We start from the raw sequence: 24,924 nt of genomic DNA on the forward strand, positions 1-24,924 counted from the left end.
AAATTAACAAGGAAAATGCTCATGCCCTAACATATTCAGGTATTCCTTGCTTTTAAAAAGAATGCCTCACCAGAGTTGCTTAAGCAGAAATGTGTACAACTTGGTAGGCTATGTACTCTTTTGCCAGGAGAGTGAAAACCTAGAGAGAATGAGATTTCAGGTTAAAGCTATGCCAGTGGTTATTTGCCAAGTGGCATCTTGGTTTGGGGCTGGGGGGGTTGCATACATATTTAAGTTAGTAAGTCAGGGGACAAGGTGAAAAGCGTGTGTGAAATAAAAGCAGTTTCTCTGAAATTCTGTGGCTGTAGATTCCTTTCTTTGGAACCAAAGAGAAACTTTAATGAGTTTTCCTTTGCAGGTAAAGCCCAGTTTTATTCTGTGGCTGAGTCTTCTCTAAATAAAGCAGCCTTCCTTCTACCTCCACCGCACAAGCTCTCCCTTCCTGATGGCCCCCTCCAGACTCTCTTTAAAATAGACTTTCATGCATGAGGGAGCATCATAATGTAATACCCGTCTTATCTCCACACTTACCCAGCAGGCATTTACAAAAGGACGGTGGGCAAGCCTTAGAAATCTCCGTGGCAAGCGGAGGTGGGACGTTTTCTTTAGAAATGTCCTCACCTGGGTCTGTCCAGGGCCTGACCCTGATGGGCCAATTAGCCACGATCAGAGCTTCCCTGCTCTGGCTCTTTCTCTCTGAAAGGCCTGGGCTCATCTTCCTTTACATTTCCAAGGTCCTCCACTTGTCTCCCTCGTGATAAACAGCGCGAGGCGGAGTGTCTGAAGGACTCGGGGAAAACCTGTGGGGTTATTATGGCTCATTTGGTAGATGAGAGGGATCTGTAATTTTCTGCGGGGTATTTGTATGCACGGAGATGTGATAAAGATGGCTTGTAGCCTCTTTCATTTTCCAGATGTCTCACGAGTGGATAAACATCGCGTCTTTCTCTGGCTGTGGGTCTGCTCTATCTGGTGTGCTCCTGATGCCACGTTCCCTGGGAGCATTCGCAGTCATCTCCCCGTCCCCGAGAACAGCCATTTTGTCTTGGCAGGTCTTCTTCCCCGGCCTTCGGAGTGGGTGGAGAGAAGGCTGCTGTCGGAGGAGGCCGTGGGAGTGGAGGGGCTCTGCCTCATCTTCCAGAACCGTTCGAACATCTGGATGTGTTTAGCCTGTTGGATTCGAGTTGAGCAAATCTGGAGCTTGCTTTTTTGTGCCTGTTGAAGGGCAAACCTTCCCGTGTCTTCCTCTGTGTACAGATTGTGGGGACAGCGAGGGTGAGACGGGGCGTCTTGGGAGGGGAAGGACTGAAATCTCATGAAGACAGATTTCTGACAGCTAAGAAATGCCTGGAAATGGCGTGTATGTTGGGGTCAGGGAGGATCTGTAGGGCGATTTTCAAGCCAGCGCAGGCCCAGCCCAGCCAGACTCACAGTTCTCCCAGCTGCTTGGTAAACACATGTTAAAGATGCTAATTTTGCTGTATATTGACATGGTGAATGTTTTCCTAGCATTGAACCCATAATGTATTTGGTATGAAGCTATAAAAAATCCTTTCTGATTTCTCTCTCTTTATTTTACCTCCAAGATTTTTTAAATGAAGAATTTGTCTTTCTCAATCTGTCTCTCTCTGTTTCTCTGTGTGTGTGTGTGTGTGTGTGTGTGTGTGTCAATCTCTTCCCGTTGGTTTTTGTCTCTGTGTGTGTGTGTGCGCGCACGCGCGCGTGTCCCTCCCCGACCCCCAACAAGGACTAAGAAACATTGAGAACTGGGCTTTTTCCTACAGATGCAGAATGCCCTCTTCAAAGTGGGAGTCTGTGTACTTCTTCCAAAGATCCTGCCTTTGCTCTGAGCAGTTTCAAAGTGTTCACTGTGAACTCATATTCAGACTCCAGCATTTTCTTCTGAATATCCTCACTGGTGATAAATCTTTGGCCTTTGAAAGTGGATGTGATTTTTGGAAACCATTGCCAGTCTTGGTTCCAAATGACTTGTGACCAAGATTGATTATGCTGTTTTTGGATCAAAATGAAGTAGGGCTATAAAATAATGACTAGTTGTTTTGCATGACTTGGGAACTGACTAGAAGGGAATTCCCCGCCCCCTCCCCCCAAAGTCTCGAGAAAATATTTCAAGTCTTAGTAAATAAAGACGGGGCCTTCCTTGGTGACTTCTTTGAAGGGGATGATGACCATATGGTGTCCACTCCAGTGTATTTGTCTATCAAACAACAAGACAGAGGCTGTAGTTTTTTCTTCTTTTAAATTTGTAGGGACGGGTCTTGCTGTATTGCCCAAACTTCTCTCAAAACTCCTGGCCTCAAGCAGTCCTCCCACCTCAGCCTCCCAAAGTCCTGGGTTGATAGGTGTGAGCCACTGTGCCCGGCTTGCTGCATTTTCTTTTTAATCCTCGCTGTGCATTAGATGTGGGGCCAAGCCTGCTGATGCTAGATAAAGGGCCAGGGTCGCTTATGAGTTGGTGTTTAGTGAAGACCTAATTCAGAGCACAGCAGCAGCAGGCATTACCCTTTTAAAACTCCTGCTGCAGGTCAGCAGCAGCTGTGTCTGGGAGCATGGGGTCAGGACAGAAGAAAGCCGTCCTGAGTAGGGCTTCATCAGCCATTCCCTCGCCTGTGGCCGGCTATTGGCTGGCAGCTCTAGGGGTGGCCATTCTGCATTGATCTGAGACCCCCATCTCAATGCCACACTCCACAACCGTACCAGCCCTTCCTCTGCTGCCCCCAGCCAGCACAGACTTTCTAGACCTCCGGCTCCCACCATGCACAGAGTTTGAAGCATCTACACTGACAGCCCTTTCTTTCCCTTTCCTGCCCACAGGAAAATCAACCTATTTTATTTTATTTTATTTGAGATGGAGTATCCCTCTGTCACCCAGGCTGGAGTGCAGTGGTGTGATCTTGGTTCACGGCAACCTCCACCTCCCGGGTTCTAGCTGTTCCCTGCCTCAGCCTCCCTAGTACCTGGGATTACAGGCGCCAGCCACCATGCCCGGCTGATTTTTGTATTTTTAGTAGAGATAGGGTTTCACCATCTTGGCCAGGCTGGTCTTGAACTCCTGACCTCATGATCCACCTGCCTCGGCCTCCCAAAATGCTGGACAGGCATGAGCCACTGAGCCTGGCCCATCAACACATTTTCTGCAGGAATGCTAATACAGTGAAGACTGAAACGACAGGAACCTTAAATCCCATTTTAAACTGTTAAATACAAAATCCATTTGAAGGCCAAAGTTTGGGGTACTACAAAGAGCTTGAAAGGCTTGATGCTGGCTGGAAAGAAGTCTGGAAGTGTTTCTTTAAGGGAGCAAAGAAAAGCCCCACCACAGGACATAAAACCCCTCTTTGGAAGGCCTCCTCCAAAGCCTGTAGTTGCCCCCAGAAAATGATGTTTTGGTTCAGATGCCACCAGATGTGTGCGATTGGCAAGACATGAAAAACAGAGGGCGGATCCCAGATGGGCACCGAGTGGAGCACACAGATACGCGCAGGAGCCAGGCAGGCCTAGCCGAGGGGAAATGGGACCCGGGAGATGTAGGTACCTGCTGGTGGTTGACAGTGGGCTGTGCAGGGAGGCTTGCACCTGGCTGGGCAAAGTGCTGAATGAATGTGTTCTTGTAGATGCACCTGTGGTCAGAGGCCACAAGGCTGTTCTGGGACCCATTCATTAGAATAGAGTCCTCAAGTCCTAAACTACAGTGTCATCTTCAATGAAAAATGGTTTCTGTGGTCCAGCTGGAGGACACCCGGGTCAGATCAGCATCGAGTCACTGCAGAAAGCCGCAGGGATCCTCCGGCAGCCCTGCCTCCATCTTCCCAGTCTGAGAGATGGGGCAAAGTGCTGCTTCTCAAGGGCGTTGAGGATTAATGAGCTGACATTTGAAAACTGCTTGGGAGACGAATTGGAAGTGCTAAGTATTACTATTTCATGTGGAAGTCTGAAAATAACTGCGCCGAAGTGTTCTGGTAAATAACTAAATTGAGCTAGTGAGGGGGAAATTTCAGCCGTCTAGAGAGTGTTTCTCTTAAATATTTTTCTCTCAAGTGGAAAGGAGTGAGGGGGAGAGAGAGTGAGGGAGAATTTATCCAGGGAGAATTTCTGTGCGTTATGCCGCCCACAAATGGAAGAATATTGAGTCCGCCTCACCAGTCTAGGGGCATCCTGGCTGCCTGCTTTTTAAATTTTTTTTGAGTTTCACTCTTGCCACCCAGGCTAGAATGCAATGGTGTGAGCTCGGCTCACTGCAACCTCTGCCTCCCAGGTTCAAGCGATTCTCCTGCCTCAGCCTCCTTAGTAGCTAGGATTACAGGCATGTGCCATCACACCCAGCTAATTTTTGTATTTTTAGTAGATACGGGGTTTCACCATGTTGGCCAGGCTGGTCTCAAACTCCTGACCTCAGGTGATCTGCCCACTTCGGCCTCCCAAAGTGGGGAGATTACAGGCGTGAGCCACCATGACCGGCCAGTTGCTTGCTTTTTGCTCCTTCTTTAACTCCAAACCCAAGGTATTGCCAAGCAAATGCAATCCCCACAACATTAACTCATTTGTCCCTACCACGTGGCACCTTCACAAGGCTTTTTCTGCTTTTTCAAAACTTCCCCATCCTTTGAGATCAGTGTCATTCCTGAAGATTTTTGGCCAAATGGCCCTTTCTGCATTCCTTCTGTTGTAGCACCTAATTGTGCCACAGTCCCTCACTGCGTTTGTCCATTGGTTTAAATGTCTGTTTCAGCTTGCTTCTTCACCCGGGACATAGGAGGCAGAAAGGGTGCATTTTCCACGTGTGCAGGACCTGCTACGTATTTGTTGTCAGTTCGTCCTTAATTGGGTTGTTTGTCACACCACTGTTCTGCCCCATGAGGCATCCCCATCTTCTCCTTCCTCTGTTTGGTCCCATAGGACTTTCAGCCTTTTGAGTGGCTGGGTTTTCGTTAGGCTTCTTTTGGGACTGGTATGGGTGGCCCTGGGAGGGGAGGGTTTCTGGGCCCCTGGGACCCTCTTTGATGAAGTGAGATGTTGTGAATAGGAGACTCATCCCCAGAGAGCCCTCTCATTTCTCCCCACCCTGATATTTTATAACAAGTTGCTCCTAAGCCCTTGGTTCCACTGGTGTGAGGTCCTAAATAATGCTGCCCTCCTCTGCCTCTCCTCTTGGGGTTTTGTTTTGTTTTTGAGACGGAGTTTCCCTCTTGTAGCCCAGGCTGGAGTGCAATGGCACGATCTTGGCTCACTGCAACCTCCTACCTCCAGGGTTCAAGCGATTCTCCTGCCTCAGCCTCCCAAGTAGCTGGGATTACAGGTGTGCACCACCACGCCTGGCTAATTTTTGTGTTACTAGTAGAAACGGGGTTTCACCATGTTGGTCAGGCTGGTCTCACATTCCTGACCTCAGGTGATCCACCTGCCTTGACCTTCCAAAGTGTTAGGATTACAGGCATGAGCCACTGCACCTGGCCTCCTCTTAGTTTTAAAAGCCATGCAAGTTCTAAAGGCTGCTGGAGCTGGCTGAGGCAGGTGCACTCATCTGGAAACACCTTTGAAAAAATAGGTTTTTGGCACATTTTTGTGTTTCTTTGGCTTTAGTCCATGGCACATAAACTGGGTTTAGGAGCAGGCATTTAAATTCCCAGGCCTGGCTCTGAGTGTCCTTCCTCTGCCTTTCTGCAGGAGCACCTCACTGGGGGTGGGAAGGAGCTGTGCCTGCCATGTAGCCAGCAAACAGATGCTTCTGTCCCTGGAATCCCCACTTTGGTGACCAGAAACTCCAGGGATGTCGATCAGCCTTGACCCTTTGGAGGAGGTCACCACCGCATCCAGGCAGGGACAGGGCCATTTGTGCTTTTCCACTGATTCCTGTTCTAGCACCAGAGGGGGTCAGCCAGCATGGCGCACCGAGTCCCCACAGCAGGGTCCCAGGTGCTGCCTGAAGGATGGAGACATGGGTCCTGCCCTCAGGGAGTGGAAGCTCTGGCAGGAACATGCAGACATCATAGTGGAACAAAGGAAGGCACATTAATAAATTCAAAACGTGAAGCCAATATAATAAAAGGGAGAGTGGTGATCCACCCACTTAAATATATTGAGCAATCTCTCCCTCCGCTTCCCACCACCCACCCCACGCTTACCCAGGGACAGAGCGGAGGTTCGTTAAGCTGGAATAGTCATCATTCTTCCTGCATGCCTTGAGACCGGGGCTCCTCGGCTTTCCAGGCCGTATGAGCTCAAGTCCTGCGGACTCAGACCGCCTCTCGTTTGCTCCTGGAGTGGGCTGTTGCCCTAGGGAGGCAGGCTTCTCTCGCTTGTGCGGATGCTGTTTCCTGGGGTTTCCAGCTCTGCTTCTGGCCTGCTGTGTAACCGTGGACAGCAGAGGATTAAGCCCCTGACCCCTTGGCCTCAGTTGGCACTGTTAGATATCCTCCCAGTCTGTTTGGCAGCGGGGTGTTGATTTCAGCAAAGACTGAGTGTGGTCTCTCTGACATGACTTGGCCGCCTCCAGTTTCTTTCTGAAAAGCCAGAACCTCACCTTCAGGGTGGAGGCCCAGCCGTTTCATGGTTCACACAGGCCAGGCCCTCGCAGACACTGTGCTTCCTGCGGTTTCCCTGCCCTGCTCCTGTGGCTTACATTCTGCTCCACACACACACCTGCTGCCCCAGCACCAGGCCCCTGGCGCCTTTTTGCCTAGAAACCTCCTCCTGCCAGTTCCGCGATGAACTGTAACCCCCAGCTAAGTTAGTGTCATTTTTACCCTGAGTTTTCAGAGCCCTTGAGTGCATGAATGAATAAAAACTGGGCCTTGACAGAGTGCCTGTATGTAAGTGCACAGCTTAGAGCACTGGTCACGTATCCTGTACTGACCTCAAGGACAGGAATCAAGTCTTCCTCATTTAAAAAGTCTTTGTGCCTAATATGGTACATATGAGTTTATTGATTTTTTTTTTTTCAAATGAGTAAATGAATTCTAAAGGTAGCACTACTGCCCTGACAAACCTTTTTTTTTGAGATGGAGTCTCGCTCTGTCGCCCAGGCTGGAGTGCAGTGGCACAATCTCAGTTCACTGAAACCTCCCCCAGGTTAAGCAATTCTCCTGCCTCAGCCTCCCGAGTAGCTGGGATTACAGGCATGTGCCACCATGCCTGGCTAATTTTTTGTATTTTTAGTAGAGACGAGGGTTCACCATGTTGGTCAGGCTGGTCTCGAGCTCCTGACTTTGTGATCCACCCACCTCGGCCTCCCAAAGTGCTGAGATTACAGGTGTGAGCCACCACTCCTGGCCCAAACTTCTTTTTAAGTTTAAGAGTTGCCCACTTGCTGAACAGAAGGAGCTCATTCAGCCCAGTTGTAGGGCATTAACCGGGCTTAGGGCAATAGCTCTGAAGCTGTTGTCACCTGTTGCCATCTGGCCAGAGCAGCCTCCTCAGGGAAGGGCTGAATCTCTTTTCTACGCAGGGTGGCACAGGGGAGTCTTCACTGGAATAGAGGTTGGCCTCGGTGAGTTAATTTCCTCATTGAACAGAGCTTAGAGGCCACAGAGTCTTAGTTAAGACTTGGTTGTAAATCACAGAAACCATCTCATGCCAGCACAAGCCTGTCTGTGTCTGTTGCCTGGTTTTCCATGCTTCTGCAGCCTTGTGGCAGGACATGGCCCCCCCCGAATGTGGGCAGTATGGTGGGACAGATAGATGTTCGGGTAAGTGGTCAGTGCGTTGTATCTGTGGTACTGCTTGCTCAGATAAAGCCAGCCTTTCCACTAATGTTAATTTCACTTAGCATCAACATCCTAACTGTAGAAAGAGGGAGGGCCTCAGGCTTGAACAATACTAGATCTTCTGACCAGCTTGTTGAGGCTGTAGTAATAATGGATGGCAGCTGTTTAGTTCTTTATATGTACCAGAATATTGCACATCAATTAGCTTCTTCTTTTTTTTTGAGACAGAGTCTTGCTCTGTCGCCCAATAGTGATGTAGCATGATCTCGGCTCACTGCAGCCTCTGCCCTCTGGGTTCAAACGATTCTCCTGCCTCAGGCTCCTGAGTAGCTGGGATTATAGGTGCCTGCCACCAGGCCCAGCTAATTTTTACATTTTTAGTAGAGATAGGATTTCACTATGTTGACCAGGCTGGTCTCGAACTCCTGACCTCAGGCGATCCACCTGCCTCAGCCTCCCAAAGTGCTGGGATTACAGGCGTGAGCCACCTCGCCTGGCTAAATTAGCTTCTCTTAATGCTTATAACAGCACTTTGAGATAGGTACCAACTTGAAGTGAAGTAACAGAGGCACAGAAAGGTTGAGTAACCTGCCCAATATCACACAGCTGATAAATACTAGAGCCAGAATCCAAGCCCAAGGAGTCTGGCTCTAGAGTTTCTGGCCTCTCCCACAAGTCCGTACTGGTGAGCTGGGAGCTGGGCCTACGTGCTCTGGCATGCACTGTTTGTGGACATGTGGATCATTGGCAGAAGAACTGCAATGCCTTTTCTAAATCTAGAATTCCACAGTGTCACCAAGCAGATGGGATTCTGCAAAAGACAGGACTATATGCCCCTGACCACATTTGCCGTTTGATTTTAAGTTGATGGTGGTTGGGGTGGAGGGCTTTGTTACTGCAGCCCCTAAAGGAGCCTCATCCCCTAGGCGCTCCCACCTTCTGGTCAGCTCCTTGTGGGGTGATGAGGGCAGTTTCTTGAGTGCCACACAGCTCCTGAGATCTACAGGAGGCAGCTTGACCTTGGAAATTCCTATTGTTCTTTGAAAATCCCTAGTCCTGGAGCTAAAGAAGGAAAAACTGCAGAGCTGAGTAGTTGAGGAGCAGTTGAATTAAAAACAACAAAAAAAAGAAATGTAAACGAATTAGATAGAAGTCTTCATGGGGTGTCCTTACTGGCAGAGGAGGACCCCTAGAGGAGATTAAGGTTTCTTTCTATTTATTTTTGAGTTCCATTGTAATTGAACCTTAGGCTTGAGAGGGTAAGGATTCCTCACACAGTCTGAATTCAACAGGCATTTGTCTTTGTTAATTTATATAGGGAAGTGTAGGAAATCTACAGGAACAGGACGCTGGTCCCCATGCTGTTTTGGGGGGTCTTGAGAGTAACAGCACCTGACAGTTTTCCAGCAGCGAAGAGATTTTTTTTCTGCTTCAGAGAGCAAAATACTGTATGAGTTGTGCAACATGTAGAAATGATTTGAAGAATTAGGGTGCAGCAAATAGTACAGTTTTCGGCAAAGAGCTGAAGACTTCATCAAGTGATAAAGTTGGCAAGTGGCGGGAAGGCAGGGGTGGACCAGTGAGATGCAGCACAGGTGTGCTGGGGGGCCTGTCATTCTTGTTTAATTTTCTTTTTCCCTGGTCCCAATTTGAATTGCCAAAATATGTTAGATTACAGTGCATTATTTCATTTGCCTGCTTTGTAATTCCTCTTTACCTCAAACAGATGAAAACATGGCACTAAAGCAAATTGACAGCTCTTGAAATGAGAAAGATCTTTATCCTTCAGAGTGTTGATGTAGAAATAAATGAAAGAAAAACATGCTTGTTGGGTCTTGACGCAGCTTGAATTGATACTTTTTTTTTTTTTAAGGGAAGATGTGGGTTTTTCCCTCTCCCTTCTTTTTTCCCCCTTAGGGTGTTGTGTGGCTCAGGGATTAAGTAGGAGGGTGGGTTATTCTGTCCATACTCATCTGCAAAGATCTGAGTCATGATTTGGGCATAAGGAGTAGACCAGATATTTCCAACCTCAGGGTCAACAGAAGGAACGCCGAGTCCTCAAGTTGACTTCCTTACCTCAACAAATCTATCAGGCACCATGGCTATCCCACCCCAAACCACATGTGAGCCAACTAAAACATCAGGTGTGCTTGCTTCACACAGAGCACCCACCGCACCCTGCCCCAGTCACTTCACATGGCCAAAAAGCCCCAGCTGATGATCACAGTGAATATTGATAGATGATTTCCCATACTTCAAAAGTAAGTGCAGTTTGTTTGGTATACGAAATATTCTAAAACATTTAAGATCTATGTTTCAAAACTTAAATGAAAGACAGTTCTAGTGACTTAAAATAGAAAAATTAGAAACCACTGGATTTGATGCTCTTTTTTATCTGAGGGTTTTTTTTTTCTTTTTTTTGAGGCAGAGTCTTGCTCTGTCACCCAGGCTGGAGCCAGTGGCACTATCTCGGCTCACTGCAACCTCCACCTCCCCGGTTCAAGCAGTTCTCCTGCCTCAACCTCCCAAGTAGCTGGGATTACAGGCGTCTGCCACCATGCCCAGCTAAGTTTTGTATTTTTAGTAGAGATAGGGTTTCATCATGTTGGCCAGGCTGGTTTCGAACTCCTGACCTTAGGTGATCCACCCACCTTGGCCTCCCAAAGTGCTGGGATTACAGGCATGAGCCACTGAATCTTTCCTTAGCTGGGTTTTTTTTTCTTTATCCTGCAAAATCTTTCTAAAACTCAATAGTAAGCACTTATGGGACACTTATTTTTGTATTAATCCCTCTAGTGGGCATTAGGCAGGGTATGCAGAGCTGTATATGAAATTTCCTGAGGAGTAGGGAGAGGGAAATTATGGGGGAGTGTGGACCGCCAATTCACGTATTCATGTGACAAAGTAAGATTTCAGGTTATGTATGTCAGCACCAAATATAAGAAACAGATAAGGAATAGATCTTTCTACTGTATGCCTACCTTATTTACGCCTACTTTACCCAAATCAACAGAAGTGAGGGCATAATTGTATTATAAACAGATCTGCCATGGGGTTTCTTGAAATAATGAGCCCCCTTGTGGTTTCTTTTTATTATTATTATACATTTTTATTTAAAAATAGTGTAGGACTCACAAGAAGTTGTAAAAATAAGACAAAGAGCTCTTGTGAACCCTTCACCCAGCTTCCCACAATGATAGTATCTCCCATAACCACAGTACTTTGTTAAAGCCGGGAAACCAGCGTTGGTACCTTATCAGTTTTTATGTGTATTTGTGTGTAGCTATTTCAAATTTTACTACGTGTAGATTCGAGTAACCATCACTACAGTCAGGATATGTAACAGAACCGTTCCATCATCGCCAAGAAACTTCTGTGTTTCTCCTTAGCAGTCACACCCTGCCCCTACTCCTAACTCCTGGCAGCCACCAATGTGTTCCTCATCACGGTCATTTTGTCATTTTGAGAATGTCATAGAAACAGAGTCATACAGTATGTAATACAGCCTTGATATTGACTTTTTCTCTTCGTATGATTCCTTTGTGATCCCCCTGATCAGTTGTGTACTGGCTGTATAGTGTACCAGTTGTGTAACAATTGTATTCCATTGTAGGAATGTCATTGAATGGTTTGTCCATTCCCCTTGTGTTTTCAAAAGATGGATTATTTGCATACGACTCACTGCAGCACAGTACATCAGGCCAGGTACACTGATGACGTTAAACCCCACTCATCCATACTGATTTCACGAATTTGCTGTGATCAATACAAAGTCTGTTATCCAATTATGCAGTCCCCATATATTTGTTGAGCCTCTGTGCGTGCTGGGGCTGGGATGCATTCTGGTAATAGCATAGGGCAGTCATTTGCTTTTCTGCGTGTTGTATCAATAGTTTCTACTTCTCAAGGCTGGGGTGAAGGTTAATAGTGATCATGTGTTCCTTTTACACACAAGGAAGCTGAGCTGTCTTGGAAAGCCACCCCCAAGATCATGCGTAAGTGGAAATGGTGGAGTGGAATTTGAACCCAGGACCTGTGATGGCATCTCAGGTTTCTTTTATTCTACCACCTGTGGTTTTGACTGCAGCCGCTGAATTGCTTAGAGCCAGTTTGCTCCTCTAGAAAATGAGTGGACTGGACTCATATCTTTTTATCCTCTCTGCCTTGAAGAGTTTATGATCCTCTCTGAACAGGAAGTCACTTGGCCAAGCGACTGCATCTCTCAGCCTGTTGCTGTACTTGAACTTTGTTCTCAGCGGCGTTTTCTTAGCCATTATTTGAAGACAGTTTGGGAATTCAAAATTAACAAATTAGAATTCCTCTAAAAGCGGTCTGTGGTTCAGACCTTCCCTCATTTTGCTGATTTTCAACAGGGTCTTTGGGTTGGGACTAGGAATGGGAAACCCAGGGGAACCTAGGGATGACGTTAGGGACCCAAAGGGACTGTGGAGATTGGCTGTCAGGCAGCTCGAAGGGGACGGAGCAGGAACTTCCTTGGATGTCAGCAAAGCCCCGTGAAGAAACTCTGGGGCTGAGTTGTGCTGGGTGTGCTGACTCGGGTGCCTAATGCTATACAGTTCACAGAATTCTGCCGCGTGCGAGAATTGCTGGGGATCAGAGGAGGCTGCTATTTCAGGCATCTAAGTGCTGCTGCTGAATTCAGTCCTGAGCAGCTCGTCCGAGAGGGTGGGGTGGAGATGCTCCAAGCTTTTGAAGCTCCAGGAAGGGTTCAAAGGAACCTTGGAGAAGGGATTCCTATACTGGGTGGGAAGTGGAGAGGTGACCTTTGGGTCATTGTGATTCTGAGGCAAATGGAACTTCCTCCCTCCCTCAGTTACCAACATTCACTCCAAGATCTGGCTGAGTCCATCAGAATCAAAGACCGGTGCCTTCAAAGGGCTGCTGGAGAGAGAGGGGCCTGGGGCTTGGGAAACCTGCAGCTATCCCATGACCTCTGGCTTATCCCCTTGCCCCTCTCCTGTTGTGGCCAAGAAAAGCGGTGGGGCTCTAGAACCCAACAGAGCAGAGTCTACTTCCCATCAGAGTGGCAGAAAGAGATGGTGGGGGATGGGGTGGCACTGTGGCACAGGGGTGTCAGAGAGCCCAGAGGTCATTCTGAACACACGTTTTTTCATCTGTGCTCTGCAGCCAACTCTGGGTGTTGGGCAGACAAAAGAGCTTTAATAAATATTAGTGTAATGAATAAAAGTGTCACCTTGGCTGAGCTCTCCCTCTCCCTGATTCTTCTTTCTCATTAGCCGGTCTTAAAGAGAGCAGGGTGGACGATGTCGAAGCCCTGTCCTGAAAGTTCTTGCACTTAGAAGATCCCTGCCCTGGGGGCCTGGCCTTTCTGAAGTGTAGAGAAGCCCTTCATCCTGTTATCAAGCCATGTTATTTACTCTCCCTGTTTTCCAGACAGAAAGAAGGTGCAGATGGCCCACGGGATTACAACTGGGATGGGAACCTAGATTTTCCAAGCCTATAAAACTCCTTTCTCCTCTCCTCCTCCCCTCCCCAGGCGTATGGCTGTAGCTACGCTTGTCACCATCTGAGACTGCATTGGCCACAGGAGATGTGGATGATTTTTCCATTTGTCCTGATGTTTATTTCATGCCCATCAATATCAGCCCATATTAGGACAGATGAGGTGGTTATTTACAGGCTGTGCATTTTCACACTTGGTAATTATAAACCCTTCCCCTGTTCGGTCAGAGTCGTGGAGATCCATTTTGGCAATTAGCAGTTTAGTATTTGTTTAATGGGAATGTGAGAGAGTGTTCCAGCACATCAGTGCTCCCCTAATGATTTGCCGCTCTCCTCTGGAGCTGGCAGGCTTGGGCCTTTTTCACGGTAGGTGAGGCCTGATGGGGAGAGGCTGGAGAAGGGAGCGTTCAGCAGTTCAGCAGCCTGCCTGCCGCTCCCCTCCCCCAGCACACTAGCATGCATGCACGCATGCACTCACAACCAGGGCTAACACGGGCCCTGGATTTCCAGAGCACAGCAGCCGCCACTTGAAGGAGCCTCACACGAGAGGCCGTTAGGCCAGATGCCATTTCCATGTGACAGCTGTCAAGCCTGCCGGATCCAACTGCTGCCCCTCCAACAGCTCTCTGTCTCATTGTCTCTCTCCTCTTCCCTCATTGCCTCCTCTCTACGCCCCATCTCAGAGATCCCCAGGGAGAGCCCACTGCCCCGCCCTCCAGGTGGTGCCCGGGCCCACGGCTTTGCAAGCTCAGCTAGAACGGAGCTCCCACCCAGTCCTATCTCTCACCAGCAGACTCTGCCTTCCCTGGCTTAGTGTTGAGATAGGGCCTCCTGGGAGTGCTCCCCCAAAAGGCACACTGGTTCTGTTAGTGGCCTTCCCTTGGCGTGACCCATTTGCAATAAGAAAACTCATAGCACTGGGCGTGGCTCCAGGTTTAACTGCATGGAGCGTGTCTGGGTGTGTGCATGGTCTCCAGCAAGCCCCAGGGCTCAGCGAGGGGATTGCCAGGACGGGGCAGTGAATCGGGACAGTGTCTGTGTGGTAGGCACTCACCGGCCACCACGTGAGCCTTCCTCACAGCTCTAGGAAGCAAGACACACTGATCATCGTTAGCGTCACTGCACACGACGGACTCGCGTGGCTGACCCCGGACTGCGTTCCAAGGCCCTCTGGCCTTTCCAGCCCTGCTAGCGGCTAGCTCCACGGCTGTGGAGGAGCCCAGTGATCTTGAGCTTTTGGAATTCACTCATCTCAAAGCAAGAGACCCAACATCCTCCTCGTTCCTTTACCTTTCCCATCATGCCTCTTCTCCTGAGCCTACTGGGGCAATGCACCTCCATTTCCTTGAGGTTACCTAATCACCTCTCTTCACTTTTTGGTAGGGTTTTAAAGCAGTGTTTGTTTGTTCACCCAGCAGACAGAGGCACTACACAAAACTCTTAGGGATTCAAAAACCAGAACACAAGTAAGGGAAGACTTAGGGACCCATCTGATTTTAACTCCTGGCTCCACCATTTACTACCTGTGTGGTCCTAGGCAAGTCACTTACTGTCAGTGAACCACAATTTCCTCACCTATAAAATGGGTGTATGACACTACGTGTCCTGGCACGTGCCTGTAATCCCAAGCTACGCGGGAGGCTGAGTCAGGAGGATCGCTGGAGCCTAGGAGTTTGAGACCAGCTTGGGCAACAAATCGAGACCCCATCCCTACCAAAAAAAATAATTTTTAAATTTTAAAAAGAGGAAAAAAATGAGTGCATAAAATGGGTAGGATAATATCTACCTCAAAGCTATTACAGTAATTAAATGAGGTTTGCAAATTGCCTATTACGCTCCAGTAAATGGTAGTTATTATAACAATCATTATTCCGGGAGGATAGACATTTTGTAACTTAGAGTCTGATAGAGACTTGTGGAATTAGAATCTCTGAGCAAGAAGCTTTGCCATAGGTGGATAAACTGTCTACATCTCCAGGACTGAGTTGTCAGAAGACCCCACATCCTTCAGTTCCCATGGGCAGTTGTCCCTTTGTTGAATTCATAACTACTATCTGATAAACCTTGTGCGGCTTTTTTTGTAAGCTTAATGGGAAAATAGAATGATCCCACAAGAATAAAAGAAGTAAATGTGGGAAAAATTAAAGGCTGATAAAATTCTGGCCATTGTAAGGTGCGGGAGCCTTCTGTGAAGAGTTCAGGAAATGTTTTTAATGCCACTGAACTGTAGACCTGAAAATGGTTAAAATGATAAATTTTATGTTATTTTTTTTGCCACAGTGAAAAAAAAAATTGGTAGTTCAGGAGAAATTTTTTTTTTAAACAAAGTCTTGCTCTGTTGCCCAGGCTGGAGTGCAGTAGCGTGATAGCTCACTGCAACCTCTGCCTCCTGGATTTAAGCAATTCTTCTACCTCAGTCTCCAGAGTAGCCAGGATTATAGGCATGCACCACCATGCCCCGCTAATTGTTTTTTTTTGGGGTTTTTTTGGTAATTTTAGTAGAGATGGAGTTTCACCATGTTAGCCTGGCTGGTCTCGGACTCCTGACCTCAAGTGATCTGCCTGCCTCGACCTCTCAAAGTACTGGAATTACAGGCATGAGCCACTGCACCCAGCCCTAGTTTAGGAGAAATTATGCACTTTTTCTCTTGTTAGACCGTGAAGGCTTGGGCTCAAATGAAAATAAAGAGGCTTTCAGATGGATGCAGACTAGCATTTTTTGACATTTGGAATGAAGGGAGAACGTGCCTGGCAGCAGCAGCTGGGATAGAAACTCCGCGCACGCCTCCATCACTGCAACTTCCAGGGGTAAACGCTCGGGGACGGAAAGGCTGAGTAGCTCCCAGGCCTGTAGCAAGGGGAGGACAAGAACCTGAGCTGGGCGGGAAGGCAGCGCCGGCAGGCTGAGACTTGGACTCGTAAGTTCAGCATCTGAGCCCAGCCCCTGCCAGCTCTAGGGCAAACCAGTAAGAAAACTGAGTCTCAGAGAATTTGTAATAATCCCTTCTCGTGGGGTTATTTGACCACCAAAGAACTAATGATACCTGTGAAAATATTGGGATGGGAAAAAAGCAGTGGTTTTGTTAGCTTTTCTTAAAGCCCTCTGTTCAGTTTTGGCCCTTCAAAGCTACTTCTAGTATAGAGCGTTGGCTTTCTTGTACTGAGACCGAGTCAAGCTTAGGGAGAGCCCTGAGAAAGTAGGTTGAGGCAAGGAGGGCCTGCTCCTCACTTCTGGCGAGGGATGAACAGCTAATCTTTAGGGAGCCAAAGGCCCATTAATTCTCATTTACTAAGGGCCTGTCTACACACGCATATGCTGTGTTAAGGCTCAACTCAGCTCTATTTAGCCATTTAGAATGGTGGGTCTCAGCCTTGGCTGCACCCTGGATGCAGGGTGCTTTAAAAAATCCTTTTTCGGGCTGCCCGCTCCGAAGTCCTGATTTAATAGGTTGGAGTGTGGTCTTGGTGAGGAGTCATGGCTGAAAACCACTAATGTAGATTTCAGTATGAACCAATGGGATTTTTCTAGCCTGCTCCTTCTTCTCTATTCTTCCTCTTTGCACAATAAAAATAGACCAGCCCTTTGCAAGGCCAGAGCATACAGAAAAGTCCTGTTTCAATAAACTACACATTATTCCTGGTCTTTTTGGAAGGAACCGATTTGGGTTTTGCCCAAGCTGGCAGGGAGAGAGGTGGAGACAGTGCCTTCCCATGTTCTGTGTAACCCTGGGCCCAGGCAGGACTGCACCACGGGTACCAGGCACCTGTGGCCCGGCAGTGCTGCCACCTCAGCCGAGTCTCACTCTTGTGGCTTTGGCGCCTTGAGTTTACAGAGCATAATAAGGCCTGTTCAGCCTGATGCACTATAGTATGATGGTATTGCATTTGAGGGTGTTTATTTAGACTAACACTTGGAGCGTTTGAGTGGGAGCAGGAAGAGAAATTCAAGGACATTTGTTCTGGGGGAGCTTGGGGAGCTGGGTTTCTTCTCTTCCCTTTCCCCTCCCTTCTTTCATTTGACCAGATAATTTAAGGATCATTTGAAGTGCCGTTTCCTGCTTTGTTCTTGATATGTGTGGTGTGTGGGTGTGTATATTTATATCCCAAGAGGAGTAGGACATTTCTCAGGGCGTGCATCGGCCACAGCAAAGCTCTGGAGCAGCCTCACAGCACAGAGACTTTGCAGAAGCCCAGTGGTCAAGTCGATGCTCCCAGAGGTCATCCCAGCAGACCCCGGAGTCCATGTTAGCATTCCAGGCAGAGTCTTTATGCATGGATCTTAGGGACCATCTCATACAGTTTCCTCCTTTCACAGAAGAAAAACTGAGGATAGGGGAGGGAGGTGACTGGTCCTCAGTGAGATCCTGGTGGGGCTGGGATTAGAACCCGGACTCCCTCCATGCTTGGTGCAGCACTCCCCACCTCACCCAGCTGCCTCCCAGCACCTGCTGAGTTACGTACCAGCCACTCTTTTCCTTTTAGCTGTTTCCTGGATCTGTGTCTTCAGATCAGTTTAGCTTCACTCACCTACTATGTACTTGGGGAGCCAGAACTGTAAAACCTTAGGCAGAAGAGGCAGTGGACCATGGAACATTCTGCAGGGTCCTACCCTTTAGCCAGCTAACTGGACAGTAGCATTTTTGGACATTTCTGACCTCCCTCTCTCCATGCAACTTTGCATTGTGTCTTTTTTTTTTTTTTTTTGAGATGGAGTCTCACTCTGTCACCCAGCCTGGAGTACAATGGCGTGATCTCAGCTCACTGCAACCTCCACCCCCTGAGTTCAAGCAATTATCCTGCCTCAGCTTCCCAAGTAGCTGGAATTACAGGCGTATGCCACCATGCCCCGCAAATTTTTTATATTTTTAGTAGAGATGGGGTTTCACCATGTTGGCCAGGCTGGTCTTAAACTCCTGACCTCAAGTGACCCACCCACCTCGGCCTCCCAGCGTGTTGGGATTACAGGCGTGAGCCACCATGCCCGGCCTGCATTGTGTCTTTAAAGGTTTCCTATTCAGCCAACATGTGAGCTGGGCTGGCTCAAGTCTAACCTCTGGATGTGGTCAGCACCATCTGGCTCCTTCTGAAATCACCCAGCAAGAATGCCTGGCTCACAATAAATCTTTTGACTCGTTAGAAAGAGGGTTCACTCATTCATTAAATGAATTAGGATCAGAGAAGCATCACCCACTGACTTGAGTGGTGATTATTGCTGGTTTTCATGGTGCTCATTTAGTGAGGGACATGTTGCCAATTTCTCTTGGCACTTCTAGGATCTCTGTCTCCAACCTTGCTGATGGGGTGAGATTTAGAAGAGGTCCCTCCACACCTTAAGGCCTGTGTTCCATGTGGAATGTTCCATGAAGAGTGTGCTCCATTTGGAATGTGGAACCTGATAGTTTAATACTCTGTCACATTTCATATTTCCCTTCTGCGCCTTTTCTTTCCTTTGCTTATTTTCTAGTATTATTTTAGACTATCTTCTGATTGTAAGCTTTTTTTGTTGTTTTGGGGGATTTTTTTTAGAATGAGGATCATGTATGAGTTAGCTGTGACCACAAGAATGCTGTGTAACTAACCACAAAACTTCAGGGGCAGACACTAACTGTTGAACTCACAGATTTGGAGTACACTTGGGGTGGTTCTGCTGATCTTGGCTGGTCTCACTTGCATGCTTTGAGGGTGACTGGCTGTCCACCCATCTAGGCTGGCCTCAGCACAGGGGAATTGGCCCTGCTCCATGTGCCACCCATCCTGTATCAGGCTAGTCTGGGCATGCCCTTGTCATGGTGATGGCAGAGGTGCAAGAGAGAACAAACAGGAACATGCAAATCCTCTTAGGGCTAAGCCAAAAACAGGTGTACTTTCCCCCCCCTCCTCTGCATTTTATTAGACCTCACAAATCAAGCCCAGATTGAAGGGATAGAAGTAGACTCTGCCTCTTTGGGGGAGAAGGACTGCAAACTTACAGAGGACAGGGTGCAAGACCATTCATGTCATCAGTCTACCCTAGAGCTGTGTGAGTCGTCTTTTATTTGTACTTAGGCTGATGTTTTGCAAATAGTGGATGCTTCATACATGTGTGCTGCATAAAAGTAAATAGAGTTACCATTTGCTAAGTTTTCTATTCAAGATTGGATTGGCTGCATGTTCTAGACATGAGTTTCTGTCAATGAGAGTGTCTGTTAGAAGGAAAGTTTATGTCATCCTAGTAGAATCTGGATTTTTCTTGCATTGGGTAGGAGTAGGTTGGTGGCCACTAAGAAGTCCCTCTTCTCATCATCTTTTCCATCGTGGGCTCTACCACCATCATTTTTGGGATTTTAGAATATCAACATCTGAGAGAAGGGGAACAAAGAAAGGGAGAAATTGCCATACCACAGTGGATCAGTTGCTCCTAGAGGAGAAATTTTTGTTTCATGTACTGACCACTGAGTGTATGTTAAAGAGGAAGAAGCACCCTCTGCCCAGTGGTTGTAACCTTTGCTCTTGCTTCTTATCCCTTAGAGTAGCTCATGAAAACGGAGGTCTCTGGGCCAGCAGCTGCATCAGCGTCACCTGGGAGCTTGTTAGAAATGCAAATACAACTGAATACTGAATCAGTCACTCTGGCTGTGGGGCCCCAAGAGATCTGTGGCTTAACAGTCCCTCTGATGATGATTCTGATATGAATGATGTTTGAGAATCTCTGCCCCAACTCCAGCAGCCATGGACACTAACAGATGAGGTCCCCTTTGTTGACTGTCGCACACTTCTGAGGATATGACAGTGTAGTCTGAACTGTGCGGTAGTCAAAGAATGTTCAGTACCTTCAAGTGTCAGGACAAAGACAGAGGCATCCCATTCCCCACCAGCTCACCTCAATGTTACTTTCCTTTGCCTATTTTGTTTTCTTGTGTATGTCTGTTTTTGAGACAGGATCTGACTCTGTAGCCTAGGCTGGAGTGCAGTGGTGCAATCATTGGTTCACTACAGCCTCAACCTCCCAGGCTCAAGCGATCTTCCCATCTCAGCCTCCTGAGTAGCTGGGACCACGATGCCTGCCTAAGTTTTTAGTTTTTTTTTTTTTTTTTTTTTAGAGAGAGAGACAAGTCTTGCTGTGTTATCCAGGCTGGTCTCAAACTCTTGGCCTCAAGCGGTTTCCCCACCTCAGTCTCCTAAAATGCTGGATTATTAGGCATGAGCCACCACATCTGGCCTATTTTGCTTTTTCATTCACAAAGATACACCACTAAAGATGCCAGGGCTGTGTCTCAGACCTGCCCCAAGTTATTACGAGTCACAGCTCAAGGCTAGAATAAGCTTCTTTTCCCAAAACAGACCAGGCGTGTGCCGGTTGGGACAAATCATGCCAAGGTTCAGACACCTCCTGTCCTTCCCTCTCCATCAAGAGAGCCACTAGGCCTGCCTGTGTCCATTTTGGGTACAAAGAACTCTGTAAGGCGGGTGAGTGCATTGTCAACACGAAGTAAGCACCAGTGGTCATCATAAGGATGAGGGTGGTGTCCCTAGAGCGGGTGTTTCATAAGGGGTTAGAAAAAGTCCTGTTCCCAGCTTTCCCTAAGCTTTTGGGTTCTCCTAGCATCTTGAATGAGGCCCGGCCTGTGGCCTGTGTGTTTGTTTGTGTTGATGAGTCTTCATAGCTCCCTGATCTACCTGTGTATGTGTGTGTGTGTGTGAGAGAGAGAGAGACAGAGACAGAGACAGAGACAGAGACCAAGAGTTATCAGTGTGCTGGCTCCAGGGTTGAATACCAGTTACCTTAACTGTGCCCCTTATTTTCCCTTGACTCACACAAGCCGCTTCTGTTTGATTCTCATAGAACCGTGAGAAACAGTCTCGTATGTGAGGCTGTGTTTTTCATTCTATTCAGTCTTTGTATATTCAAATTCTTCTAGTTTCAGCTCTTGCTGTTCTGCCAGATTTCCATCGCATTGATGGCTTCTCTGAATTAATAAGTGTTTTGCAATTGCTGAAAAGTTTTCTACCCCCAAGCACTGGGACTTATCCATATTGATTTTTTTTCCCTTTCTCTTTCCTCTCTAGCTCCTTCTTAGATGTTGTATTTTGTAAAGTGTTAATAGAATTTTTCTTTCGCCCTGACACTTTATCTATTCAGGAGGTCTTTGCGAGCCGCATTGTACAGCTGGACTACAGAGGAAGGAGCTCTATTCTTGACGACAATGGCTGCCCTAAAAACATATACAGATCCTCCCCCACGCTCCCCAGGGTGGAGCAAATGTGGAGAGGGCAGTATTAGAAAACGTCCAAACTTAGGAAGGAAAAGGGGAGCCAATTATGCACTGTTGAAAGGAGGTTTTGAAAATACATTTAAAAAAAAATCCAAAACATTTATTTCCTAAGGGAATCTGAGTCCCAGTACCAAAACATGGCCAGCACAGAAGGGCGGCTGTTTTCCTTACTGTTAGGCGTTTTCAGTTCAAAATAAGGATTTGGCAAACGTCTTAGAAAATATGGAGATGGGTGGGAAACAGATGCCACATTTACCTGCGTGACACCCGGCAGGCCTCACCCCCCACCCACCTGCCCCTCAGGCATTCGAATTCCTATGGAGTCCCGGGTCTGAGCCTGAGATACCATATGCCCGAGTGTGACTGCTCTGTGTACAGATACACCAGTTGATGTTCTGGTGGTTTTGCGTGTGTGGTGCATGGGAGGCGGAATGGCTGTTGTGTGTGTGGCCCCAGCAGGTATGGGGTGGGGGGGACTCGTAAAGCCCCCCCAAAAGGTGTCTGTCCTGCCTGGGATGGGGATGGGGATGGGGATGGGGATGGGGACAGGGTGGGAGGGTCTGGTGAAGGAGACCCTTTTTAAGGGATCTCCAAACTAGCATTCCCCACTCCCACCATCCTGGTGCCGGGAGAGAGAGGGCAGCTCCCTGCTGGAGGAGCCACCATGCCAGGCCATTTTCCTCCCAGTAACCGACTTCAGAAATGGGGAGCAGAAGGGGAGGCCCCAGGAGCCTGTTTATTCAGGCCCAGTTGCTTAGCAACAAAAGGGGGCCCTGACTTGAGAAGAGATTTTTAAGCCAGGCCAGTCCCTTTGAGGTTTCTGACCGGCCTGCCTACCCCCGTCTTCCATTCTTACCTTGACTTTGCTCTTCCCCTATTATATGTGATCGCATCTAGAAAAATACATTTGATTTGTCTGCAGGCACCATTTTAAACCTCGGTTTATTGCTTTGTTCAGTGTCTTCCCCTCCATTGGAGACTGTTGTCTGGGAGGAGTGAGGCATGAATAGCCCACGATTCCTTTTCTCAAAGGGATTAGCGCCGGCCCCCCAAGCTCATTTGTGAGCCTTTGAGTGCACATCAACAGTGCTCCGTCCTCAGACACAGGCACACACTGAAATTGCTCCGAGGACAGGGCCCTCTGCTAACAGTTTTACCCACCCACGGCCACATGGGTTGGGTTGTATTTTTACCCCCAACCTTGGGCATAAACTGAATGAAGAGAGTAGGCTGCACACTGGTCAGACCAGGTGCTCTGCCCCCGGTGAGTCACTGAAGGCTGAGGACAAACACCTGTGCTGAAGATGTGTACTTTGTGGGATAAAGGAGTGGGTCATACAGACTCATAAAAGGAGTGCGTTCCAGAGCGGAATCTGGTTCATTAAGTGTGAGTTCCTTGAACTCTATGTGGGAGTTGAGTGTGAACCCTGAAATCTTATTGCCAGAAATATCCAGAAGGGTTGCAGGATGCGTGGGAGGGGTCCGGAAGGGATCACAAAGAGAGACAGAGGATGCCTTTGGTATTTTCTTATGTTCTCCTCTTTGATGTTTTTATAAAGGTCCTAGCATTCGTTTGCTAGTACTGCCGTAATAAAATAGCGCAGATTGGAGGGCCTAAACAACAGAAATGTCTTTTCTCACAGTTCTGGAGGCTAGAAGTTCAAGGTCAAGGTGGGGCGGGGTTGCTTTCTCTGAGGCCTCTCTCCTGGGCTCACAGATGTCTCATCTTCTCTGGATGTTGGCACATGGTCTTCCCTGTTTGTGTCCCAATCTCTTCTGATAAGGACACCAGTCATATTGGATTAGGGCACGTCCTAATGATCGTGTTGTGACTTAATTACTTCTTTCAAGATTCTCTCTCCAAATACAGTCACATTTTGAGGTACTGGGGGTTAGGACTTCAACTATGAATTTTGGGAGACACAGTTGAGCCCATAGCAATCAAGATGTTCAAGTTTCACTGTTTTATCACTAAAAACAATTCATATATCCATTAGATGGGTAATAATTAAGTAAGCCATGGCTTCTTACACTGGGAAATATCATGCATTTGTCAAGGTAGTATACCCGATGTACTAACCTGGGAATTGTTTGCCAGTAGTAATGTTACAGGTGAAAACATGGAAAAATTCCATATGCTATATGATTTAAATTATATGGAAATAGGCATAGTTTTTTCTTTCTTAAAACAAAGCCTCTAGGCCAGGAGCAGTGGCTTACACCAATAATCCCAGCGCTTTGGGAAGATCACTTGACCCCAGGAGTTCGAAACCAGCCTGAGCAACATAGTAGGATCCTGTCTCTACGAAAAAAAGGAAAAAGAAAAAAAAAAAATTAGCTGGGCACAGCAGTGCACGCCTGTAGTCCCAGCTACTCTGGAGGCTGAGGTGGGAGGATCACTTGAGCTCAGGAGATGGAGGCTACAGTGAGCTATGGTGGTGCCACTGCACTCCAGCCTGGATGACAGAGAGCCTGTCTCAAAAATAATAAAAAGCAAACACCAAAGGGAACTATATAAGATGTTAACTGTAGTTGTGTGGGGTGGAAAGACCAGTGATTTTTTTTTTTCTTTCTACTTTTTTGCATTTTCAAATGTTTTTTGACAAGCAACTATTACTTCTGTAATGGAAACTACCCCCTCAACCCCATATGCATATAATGTTTTGTGTACTTTCTTAAAAGTCCTAAAGCAGCCTTTGTTTCTTATTTGTTTTGCAGGTGGAAGATGCAATGCTGATGTTTGATAAAACCACCAACCGGCACAGAGGTAAGATTCTCCCAGGGTAAGAGGGTCGCCTTCACCCTCTCCTGGCCTCTCTCCCTCTGTCATCCCAGTCCCACTGACAAAAGCTACAGTGATGAGTCCAGAGTCAAGCAGGTAGAGGTGACCGTCCATGGAAGATCTTTATTCTCGGAGGGTCCCGGTAGCTCACAGACTTCCAGTACTGGGTACTTGAAAATCCATTTCCTGTTGGCTTGGGAACTCCTGTTTAGTTACACAGCCACCCCAACACACATTCAAGATACACCTCCCTAATCCTGGCTTTCTTGCTCCCTTGCTAATCTCGGCACTAAGGACCCAGTGGAAATTCTTCACAGCAGTTACTCAATTGAGTTATCAATTTGCATTGAAGGAGATTCTTTAGGAGCAGACTGTCAATCTAAAGAGCCAAAAAATGAAGATAAAACATTGTTGTAGGTTCGCTGGGTGTGCAGTGACTACACCCTTGGGAATGCCCTGCGGGGCCTCCGGGGTGTTTAGAGGGCAGCTGCACTTACTTGTATTTTTCCTTGTGCTGCTTCTGTCCCATTCACTTTACAAAAAATGGGTCTTAACCTGGAGTCTAGGAACCTCTGAAATGACATGTTGCGTGTTTGTACTTTTCTTGGGTGAAGATCCCTAGCTTTGGACAAATTCTCAATGGGGTCTCTGTTCCTGCCCTTAGCCTCTCCCTTCCCCCGCA

At 47.6% G+C, this 24,924-nt stretch overlaps 1 protein-coding gene and 1 long non-coding RNA gene across 10 annotated transcripts in view; one reads left to right on the plus strand and one right to left on the minus strand.

The window, feature by feature from the left end:
* The window catches only part of MSI2 (musashi RNA binding protein 2), a 433,947-nt gene that overhangs the window by 251,062 nt on the left and 157,961 nt on the right, over positions 1 to 24,924 (plus strand). For all 9 annotated transcript variants that reach the window (XR_005201910.1, XR_005201911.1, XM_017538839.2 and 6 more), the window contains exon 7: positions 24,179 to 24,227. Coding sequence is in view for 7 of the 9 variants with exons in the window: in XM_017538839.2 (XP_017394328.1) it covers positions 24,179 to 24,227 (49 nt within the window). In the remaining 2 variants the exon portion in view is untranslated. The remainder of the gene's footprint in view (positions 1 to 24,178; positions 24,228 to 24,924) is intronic.
* Positions 17,090 to 18,445, minus strand: LOC119472725. Its single transcript, XR_005201914.1, has 3 exons — positions 18,404 to 18,445; positions 17,670 to 17,738; positions 17,090 to 17,531 (listed from the first exon to the last, which is right to left on the minus strand). It is a non-coding gene; the product is annotated as an uncharacterized LOC119472725 (long non-coding RNA).

The sequence above is a fragment of the Cebus imitator genome, unplaced genomic scaffold, assembly GCF_001604975.1.
Source record: "Cebus imitator isolate Cc_AM_T3 unplaced genomic scaffold, Cebus_imitator-1.0 Scaffold115, whole genome shotgun sequence".
Taxonomy (NCBI): domain Eukaryota; kingdom Metazoa; phylum Chordata; class Mammalia; order Primates; family Cebidae; genus Cebus; species Cebus imitator.